Consider the following 9,304-nt stretch of genomic DNA (forward strand, 5'->3'; position numbering starts at 1 on the left):
CCGACACCGCTCCCGCCGCTTCCTCCTGCCAAACCTGAGCTGTCAGCACACCCACTATCCCTCAGCTCCCCCGTGCCCCCTAAAACCCCTGTCCCCTCACACCCCCTATATTCCTTCACACCCCCCATATCCCCTCACACCACCCATTTCCCCTCACCCCCGTGTTCCCTCATAACCTCTGCCTGTCACAAACCTATTATATCCCCTCTCACCCCTCACACCCCCGTATTCCCTCACCCCCGCAGTGTCCCGTCCCCTCCCTCTCCCCTCCCCGGACCGTTCCCGCCAACCCGTGCCACCCGCCCCCGGCAGGGGGCGCCATCGCCCCGCGCTGAGGGCTCCGGGCCCAGGGCCCCGCGGTCGGTCGGTCGGTCCCTGCGCTGCCGGTGCCGCCGCTGCCGCCGCTCTTCCCTCCCGCCCCGCCGGCCCGCCCGCCCCCCCCGCCGAGTGTCCCTGGCCCCTCAGCGGGAGCGGGACGGCGATCCCGGCGGGCACACACCGCGCCGGGCGGGCGGGCGGCATCCCGGCGGGCGGGCAGGCAGCGCGGCGGGCAGCTGTGCGCGGAGAGCGCGGGAGGGCCCCGCGGCTCCGCCCGCCGTGCGCGGGCCGGTGGCGGTGCCGGGACCAGGATCGGGATCGGGGCCGGGATCAGGGCCGGGATCGGGGCCGGGGATGCGGCTGCAGTGCGAGGTGGAGGTGCTGAGCCAGCTGCTGCCCAGCTGCGGACTGCAGGGCCGCGGCCGCGCGGCGCGGGCGCTGGTGTCGCTGGGGCGGCCGCCGGGCGGTGGCGGTGCCGGTGGCGGTGCCGGTGGCGGTGTTTACCTGATGGTGTGCACGGCGCGGGACCGCTCCGGGGCCCGCTACAAGGTGGGCACGGCGGGGCCGGGCGGGGCGCGGGGAGTGCCCGGGGCGGGCGCTGACCGGCTGTGCCCGCAGGTGCAGCAGAACGTGGAGCGGCTCTTCACGAGGTTCGTGGAGCAGGGAAAGGCCACGGTGCGGCTGCGGGAGCCCGCGGTGGATCTGCGCCTCAGCAAGGTGCGTGCGGGACCGGGGAGACCCGGGGGGCTCTGGCACCGCGGGACGGCGAGGGATATTAAATCCCACCTCCTTCCCCCCCTGCCATGGGCAGGGACACCTTCCACTAGCCCAGGTGGCTGCCCCTGGATCCCTGGAAGTGTCCAAGGCCAGGTTGGACGGGGCTCGGAGTCAGTTATTTATAAATAATTTCCCTGCTGGCCCAGCCAGAGCTGTGTGTGGCCAGAAGCACTGATTTAACCTGCCCTGAAGCCTTCCACCTTCCTTTTGTTGGATTTAACCCCAGCTTCCATCCTTTTCCTTCCTAGCTACTTCTAGACATGCTCTCAGCTTTTAGTGCTCTGAATTCCCCCTGTGTGTGCTCACAACTGTCCCTGTATCCTGTTGCATTTTAGGGTGATCCCAGCGAGTCGGGTCTTTTTTCAGTGCTTTATTTTCAGCTGTGAATTCAGTGCTTTGTCCCTGTCCCGGGTGCTGCAGCACAGTTTGATCTGGATTATTCCAAGAGGTCATGCTTGTTCTTAAACTCTGTAAACAGGGCTGTTCCCTCCCTGTCCCCTTCCACTGCCCAGCTGAGTTAGCAGCTCCTGATGCACACAGGGAAGTGTCAGGAACAAACCAGCCGGGGGATAATGAGCTTGTCCCTGCCCCTCTGTGTTGTCCTGCAGGCAAATGCCAGCGATTTGAAGACTTTCCTGGCAGCCCTGAGACTGGCTCACCAAGGCAGCGACGCCGGAGCTCTGCCTCTCTCCACCCTGGTCCCGGCAAAGAACTCGGAAGTGGAGAAACCCAAGACGAAAATGATCATAACTTCCAGGAGGGACTATCCCCTCACCAAGGGCTTCCCTCACTCCCTGGAGCACCTGCAGACCTCCTACTGCAAGCTGGCCCGGGTGGACACGCGCGTGCTGTGCCTGAGGAAGCTGCGGAAGCTGGACCTGAGCCACAACCACATCAAGCAGCTGCCGGCGACCCTGGGGGACCTGGCGTGCCTGCAGGAGCTGGACCTGCACGACAACCACCTGGAGTCCTTCGGCGGGGCCCTGTGCCGCTCCGGCCTGCAGAGATCCCTGCAGAGCCTGGACCTGAGCCAGAACCGGCTGCGGGCGCTGCCGCTGGAGCTGTGCGAGCTGCGGGGGCTGCTCAGCCTCAAGCTGGACGACAACGAGCTGGAGCGGCTGCCCTGCAGGGTGGGGCAGCTCGGCCGCCTGCGCTTCCTGTCGGCCGCGCGCAACCGCCTGCCCTTCCTGCCCTGCGACTTCAGGAGGCTCTGCCTGGACAGCCTGGACCTCTTCGGGAACCCTTTCGAGCAGCCCAACCCGCTGGCGCCCAACATCCAGCTGAAAATCCCGCTGACTTTGTTGGAGTGTGCCGCCAGAGCCACCGTCAATCACAGGTGAGGGGCACACCCCGCCCTGCTCCCTTCCCTCCTGGCCACTCCCACCTTTCCTCGCTCGGCTGTTCCTTTTCCCCTCCGTGCCTGCTGCTCATCACCTGTTACAATTCACAAGGTTCGAATTCCTCCGAATTCCACTCGGGAAATCGTCAGGGCAAGGCAGGAAGTTGGTGCTTTGGAAGCATTCAGGCAAAGCTAGGGGTTGAAATGCTTTTACCCCACTAGAGGGGGGATAAACAGAATATTTTTGGCCAGCTTTGGGGAAGAGAATCGGTTCTCCAGCCCTGACCCACTTCTGCTGCAGAAGAACCTGCCAGAGGTTCTCCTGAAGCTCCTGATTTCCTTTGGTGTCAGAGTGAGGGTATTCTGGCTTATTCAGAGAATCCCAGGTCTGAGCTAATTCTGAAATTATTATTTCACCAAATAAATATCACCCTGCTGGGCTGCTGTTTGTGATCAGCTCCCTCCTCTTCCCTCACACCACGTCCACAGCTCCACCCACGATCCTTGGCATACCAGGAGCCTTCAGGTACCATCTGCTGCTGCTCCCACCCTGCTCCGGGTGGAAAGGGAGCACAAAGACGGGAATTTGGCACAGAGGAGGGTGAGAGACAGGCTTGAAGTGTCCCTGATCTCCATCCTGTGCCCGCTCCTGCCTTGGGGGTGGGGAGTGCCCCACAAACTCGGGATGATTGCACAGAAATCTGCACCAAAGGCATCCACGGGCACACCCTGAAGGGAGCTGAGCCACCACATGTTCTGGGCCAAAAACACCCACTTCTGACCTTGCTGATTTTATAATTAACCCCCATGTGTCTCTTTTTCCCAAGGTTATGTAAACTGCAGTGGGTTTGAAGTAAATGTTAAGGCTGTTTTAGAGGTTTTCTGGAGGATTCAATCCCTCAGCACTGGTCAGGTTTTAGTGCTCAGTTCCTGTGAAAACCTTGAGAAAAGGACAAAACAGAAGGAGGGAAGATGCAGAATAAACGTTTGGAAATCTTTGTTCTGGGAAAGTACCAGTCTTTGTTCTGGGAAAGTACCAAAGCTGTGATTATGTTCTTCCTGACGGGAAAAAAGGGTGTCCAGAAATTAACGTGGTGAAAAAAAAAACCAAACCCTCAGGAGTCTTAGCTGGTATGGGGAAAGGATTGGGAATGTGGAGGTGTAGGCAGGATGTGAGTCAGTGGGATCTGAGCCTGGAGTGCCTGCTGGGCACTGCTGATACCCACACTCCCGCTGAACCTGGCAAAATACTTGAGGAGAATCATTGCCTTTGCACCCCAAACTCGCCCCCTGCTCTGCTGTGGATTTAGGAAGAAGCAATTCCTGCTCCTGACTCTGGATGTCATTGCTGACACAACAAATGGAGAGAGCTGTGTGTCAGGAGAACCTTCCTTTAAGGCCTGCAGTGTAGCCCTGCTGCAAAAAGGCTCATTTTGTCTCCTCTTTCCTCTGAGTTGTGTTTTTTTCATGTTACTACCACGCTGTGGAAGAGAGAGAGGAGTAAAGTGGGGATGCTGTGTGAGGCCAGGGGTGGAACTCAGTGATCTCCCTGGGTGGTGTGAGGGAAGGACAGAATGTGCCCAGTTGTCTCATTGTTCCTAATCTTCTTTTAATTCCCTAATTCTCATTATTCCTAATCTTCTCTTTAATTCCCTGACTGGCTGTGCCCCAGGCTGTCAGGAGGGCTGTTGTCTCCCTGTTCAGTGTCTCCAGGGAGTTCAGTTCTTGGCACTCAGGGGTGGGTAAAGGGGGTGCATGTTTTCAGTGACTGTCTTGGGAAGCGGTATTTAATTCCTAACCAGTCCAAAGTCCCAGATTTTCCGTGTCTGTGCTCACGGAATGTCGTCTCTCCCAGCTGGTGCCTGTGGCCTGTCGCTGGTTTTGAGTGACACGGGTTCCTTTTGCAGTGAATTCACACCCGCTCCTCTCATTCCACAGAATCCCTTACAGCTGCCACCTCCTTCCTTCCCACCTGTGTGAGGATCTGGCAGTGGCCAAAACCTGCCAGTGTGGAAGTGCCTGCCTGAGCAGCTTCATCCAGATCACGGTGACCATGAACCTGCACCACGTGGCTCACACCGTGGTGCTCGTGGACAACATGGGAGGGACGGACGCTCCCGTCCTCTGCTACTTCTGCTCCCTGCACTGCTATTCCCAGTTCCTGGACAGGCACCTCCAGAGCAACAGGTGACCGCTGGTGGGTGCCAGAGCCGTGCCCAGCAGAGATCAGACCTCCCTCTGGCAGAGAGGGGACCCTGTGCCTGCCTCTCCCTCCCCTCTGGGATGTCCTTGCGGTGGGAATGCCGGGCATGTGGAGCTCCAACACTCCCTCCCTGCAGCGTCATTTGCTTTCCTCCTCCCGTTCCCAGGCTTTGCTCGGAGCGTCCCAGCGGTTTTCCCAGTTCTGTGGAGTAAGGGGTTCCTTCTCGGGAGTTTATCCCAGCCTTACCCCAGGGGATGCCCTGAGCTCTGCCCGTGCACAGTGACAGCGCTGGCTGCGGCGCTGGGCTCGGCTCTTCCCGACTCCTCTCTACGTGGAGGAGAAATTACGGCCCAAACCGGTTACGTAATTCCAGGTGCTGCTTTTTTTTTAAAAGGTTCTCTTACAACATTCCCACTTCCAGCAGGGACCAGCATTGCTGGTTTTTTTTTACCAGAGCAAATGGGGTTTTTTTGGGGGGGTTTATCTCTTTGTGATACGAGAAACGTCTTTTCCTCTAAGTATGTGCCAGAAACTTTGTTCCTTAACTCTTTTGTTCTAACAGTTCTTGAATTTCTTTCACTGTGTCGACTTATTAAATTTTGAAACCCTTCTATTGACTTGTGGTTTGTGATTTCTCTAAGGAGTTTTTATTCCGGGGATTTCCCTGGTGAAGTCACTGAAATAACTGGGAGTTTCCACAGGCCCTTATTTCATGTCTGGTCCATGGCTGGGCTTGGAACAAAAGTCCCTCGAGAAGCTTTTAGCCATCCCTGGGATATGTGATGGCTTGGAGGGAGCAGGGTGCAGTTATTTTTGAAGTGGTGTTCAGTGCCTGCCAGGGGAGGTTTAGATTGGATATCAGGGAAAATTCCTCCGGGGAAAGGGTGGTCAACATTGGATCAGGCTGCCTCCATCAGGGAGATGGTGGAGTCCCCACCCCTGGAGGGATTTCAGAGCCCTGGGGATGTGGCACTTGGGGCCATGGGGCAGTGGTGGCCTTGGCAGCGCTGGGGAATGGTTGGAGTCAGTGATCTTAGTGGTTTTTCCCAATTTTAATGATTCCATGAATCACTCCCACCTAACCAGATGCCAACCAGAGCTAATCCCTGATGCTGCTGCAAAGGGAGAGAGCTCTGCCCGCAGCAACCTGGAAATTACTCACGTGGAAAAGCCCCTTTTAGGTGGAGCACGTGATTAAAGAGGAGGAAGGTGGAGGAGGCACAGAAATTCAGCCCCCCGTGGGACTCCTCAGGAATCTCATCTGCAGATGTGGGGGGTCTGTGCAGAGGGTTGGAGCCTCCTGGGAAGCCAGGGGTGCTGGGAGAGGAGGAACCCACCCGTGGGACCCTCCAGGGATGCCAGCTGTGCTCCCCTGAAGGGAATGTCATCCCCAGACTGGCCTGGCTCACTGCCCTCGCTCCGTTTTATGTTATATATTATTCTTGCCAACCCAGGGGGATTTTCTCACCTTGTTCTTACATTTCTAGAGTTATTTTATTTTACTGTATATTATTCTTGCCAATCCAGGATGGTTTCCTTACCTTGTTCTTGCAATTCTGGAATTATTTTACTCTTGTGTGTTACTCTTGAAAGCTCTGGAATCGTTTTACGCTTGCGATTCTAGAATTAATTAATCTTGCAACCCTGGAGCAAATGTCTCAATTCTTGTCATGCTACAATGGTTTTTTTTCCTCTTAATCTTTTCAAATCTACGATTATCTTAATCTTTCAAACCTACAATTATTTTACCTTATTCTTTCGATCCCACCAGGATTTTAATCTTATTCTTTCAACTCTACAGTGATTTTATCTTATGTTTAGAACCCCGGAATGATTTTATCTCATTCCTAGAACCGTTTTCTCACCTTATCCTCGCCACTCCAGCACGATTTTTCCTGGGTTATTTTCCACGCACAGAATGACTCGCTCTCGTGTATCCCTGTCTGGGTGCAGGCCGGTTTTTCCAGAGTTATTCCCGCTGTTCCCCCGACCCCTCAGGATTTCTCTCCCCTCACACCTCCAGCTCCGCCCTCACGGTCCAGGCCCCGCCCCCTTTTCCGGCGCCGCCCAATCGGAGCGCGGCGCGGCGGAAGCTCGCGCCGTGTTGATTGACGGCTGCGGCGGCCAATGGCGGGGCGGGGGCGGGCGCGGCGGCGGCCAACGGCGCGCGGGAACGTGTGCGCGCGGGGCGGCGGCGGCGCGCGCGCGCTGGGAGCGGGAGCGGCGGCGGCGGCGGCGGCGGGAGCGGCGGGAGCGGGGCCGCCGCCGCCGGGAACATGCGGCTGCGCGTCTACAAGCGCAAGGTGCTGCTGCTGGCCGCCGCGCTGGCGCTCTGCGCGCTGGCGCTCTGGGGCACCGGCGGCGGCGGCGGCCGGCGGCGGCAGCAGCAGCAGCAGCAGCAGCAGCAGCAGCAGCGAGGCGGTCCCGGTAGCACCGGGGAGCCGCCGCGGGTCAGCGAGCCCGCCCCCCCGCCGGTGCCGCCGCGCCGCTCCTCCGCCAACACCTCTGCTGCCGCCGCGGTGGCGCCCGCGGTGCTGTCCGACAACGCGACGCTGAGTTACCGCTCGCTCGTGTACCGCCTCAACTTCGACCAGCCGGTGCGCAACGCCGCGCGATTCCCGGCGCGGCCCGACCTGGTGCTCGTGGTGCAGGTGCACGACCGCGCCGAGCACCTGCGGCTGCTGCTCGAGTCGCTGCGGCGGGCGGCGGGCGTGGAGAACGTGCTGCTGGTGCTCAGCCACGACCTGTGGGCCGAGGAGCTCAACCGGCTGGCGGCCCGCGTGGACTTCTGCGCCGTGCTCCAGGTGTTCTTCCCGTTCAGCATCCAGCTGTACCCGCGCGAGTTCCCGGGCCACGACCCCCGCGACTGCCCCCGCGACGTGGGCAAGGCGGCGGCGCTGCGCCTGGGCTGCATCAACGCCGAGTTCCCGGACTCGTTCGGGCACTACCGCGAGGCGCGGTTCGCGCAGACCAAGCACCACTGGTGGTGGAAGCTGCACTTCGTGTGGGAGCGCGTGCGGGCGCTGCGGGAGCACGCGGGGCCCGTGCTCTTCCTGGAGGAGGATCATTACCTGGCCCCCGACTTCTACCACGTCCTCAAGCAGCTCTGGGCCCTGCGCCAGCGCGAGTGCCCCGAGTGCCAGGTGGTGTCCCTGGGCACCTACAGCCCCGTGCGGGGCGGCTTCGCCGGCCGCGCCGACAAGGTGGAGATGAAGACGTGGAAGTCCACGGAGCACAACATGGGCATGGCCTTCGGCAGAGACACCTACCAGAAGCTCATCGAGTGCACGGACGCCTTCTGCACCTACGATGACTACAACTGGGACTGGACTCTGCAGCACTTGACTGTCTCTTGTCTTCCAAAGTTCTGGAAAGTGCTGGTTCCCGAGATCCCCAGGGTTTTTCACACGGGGGACTGTGGCATGCACCACAAGAAATCCTGCAGACCGTCCACCCAGAGTGCCAAAATCGACTCTCTCTTGAACAGCAACCAACAGTACCTGTTTCCCGAGACGATGAGCGTCAGTAAAAGGTACTCCATGGCTCCCCTGTCCCCTCACGTCAAAAACGGAGGGTGGGGAGACATCAGGGACCACGAACTCTGTAAGAGTTACCGCAGACTCCAGTGAGGATCCTTCTCTTGCAGCCTTCTTTTCTTCTTGAGTTGTCCCATCGTGTCTTTTACAGGCACGCACGTGTATAAACAGCATTTATGAGTTGGTTTCTGCTTTAATAATGAATAAACATTCTTGTTTAAAGGTGTCCCAAAATAGTAATCTCTCATGTTTGGCAACCACGTTTTGGAAATGGGTGATGTGCTGCAGCCCCTACGCAAAAAGTGACCTGCTGCTGAGTTTGCTGGGAGGAGGAGGAGGAGGAGAAGGAGGAGGAGAACACTATTAAGTGCATCTTTTTTGGTGCTGAAGCTCTGGTGGTGCCCGTGACACCGCGCCGGGGGGCCCTCGTGTGCTGTCCCACCCGGGGTCACCTCATGCCCGATCCCCGTGTCCCGGCTCGGTTTGCGATGATGTGTTGATGAAATATATGAAGGATGGAAAAAATAAATTCATTGTTTTTACTACAATGTAGATAAATATATGATTTTTTTAGTTCTGCCGAAATAAAAAGTCAGTTGTTTTGTAATCGCAGAGAAGTCCTTGATTGTCACCAAAAGGATGATGTCATCTCGTGTTCCTAAAAAGTCAGGATGGGGTGGGAGGGGAGTTTCTCCTCTTTAATCCTGAGGGCTGGGCACATGCCATGACCCCTTCTAGAAGTGTGCATTTAACTTCATTACATTTTTAATGATACTCATTAATTGAGGCAGAAAAAAAAGTAGCAGATTGGTGGCACAACGCTTCTCTTGTTTGGATTAAGAAAAATTTTTAAAAAAAAAAAAAAGGTTGTTTTCAGATTAGCCGTGTAAAACCACCAGTGAAAAGTGCTGCTGTGATCTGGGCTGATCTGGAGCTGGGAGCTCCAGAGCTGTTTGTTGTCACTCCAGCTGCTTTCGTGGCACTTGCTCTCTGAAGCACAGCTGGGAACAGGAGCATCTCGGCAGCTTTTTGTAGAACAGGGAAGTGTGTCAGAGAAACAAAATGTGTTGCTGGGGTTTTTTTTGCCAGGGTTATTTAACTACCGCAATTTTGCAATGTCCTTGCTGTGTG

General features: G+C 57.4%; 2 protein-coding genes across 2 annotated transcripts; both read left to right on the plus strand.

Annotated features, from left to right (window-relative positions):
- Positions 1–594: 594 nt before the first annotated feature.
- On the plus strand, positions 595–4,705 carry LRR1 (leucine rich repeat protein 1). The gene is made up of 4 exons (XM_027905856.1): positions 595–867; positions 937–1,035; positions 1,704–2,431; positions 4,373–4,705. Exons 1-4 carry the CDS (start codon positions 673–675, stop codon positions 4,623–4,625), a joined length of 1,275 nt encoding a protein of 424 aa, XP_027761657.1. The 5' UTR covers positions 595–672; the 3' UTR covers positions 4,626–4,705.
- A 2,192-nt stretch (positions 4,706–6,897) lies between these two features.
- MGAT2 (mannosyl (alpha-1,6-)-glycoprotein beta-1,2-N-acetylglucosaminyltransferase) lies at positions 6,898–8,776 on the plus strand. Its single transcript, XM_027905855.1, has one exon. The coding sequence runs from the start codon at positions 6,914–6,916 to the stop codon at positions 8,264–8,266; it is 1,353 nt and encodes a 450-aa protein (XP_027761656.1). The 5' UTR covers positions 6,898–6,913; the 3' UTR covers positions 8,267–8,776.
- The last annotated feature ends 528 nt before the right edge of the window (positions 8,777–9,304 follow it).

Source organism: Empidonax traillii, unplaced genomic scaffold (assembly GCF_003031625.1).
Source record: "Empidonax traillii isolate 1590-97213 ecotype Southwest subspecies unplaced genomic scaffold, ASM303162v1 scaffold1215:size260562, whole genome shotgun sequence".
Taxonomy (NCBI): Eukaryota; Metazoa; Chordata; class Aves; order Passeriformes; family Tyrannidae; genus Empidonax; species Empidonax traillii.

What these genes read in the sequence shown, in the direction of transcription:
- LRR1 (XM_027905856.1), top strand. Translation starts at nt 673, where the DNA reads ATGCGGCTGCAGTGCGAGGTGGAGGTGCTGAGCCAGCTGCTGCCCAGC. An exon ending in GCTCCGGGGCCCGCTACAAG is followed by an intron (nt 868 to 936) that starts GTGGGCACGGCG and finishes CTGTGCCCGCAG; the next exon opens with GTGCAGCAGAACGTGGAGCG. An exon ending in TGGATCTGCGCCTCAGCAAG is followed by an intron (nt 1,036 to 1,703) that starts GTGCGTGCGGGA and finishes GTTGTCCTGCAG; the next exon opens with GCAAATGCCAGCGATTTGAA.
- MGAT2 (XM_027905855.1), top strand. Translation starts at nt 6,914, where the DNA reads ATGCGGCTGCGCGTCTACAAGCGCAAGGTGCTGCTGCTGGCCGCCGCG.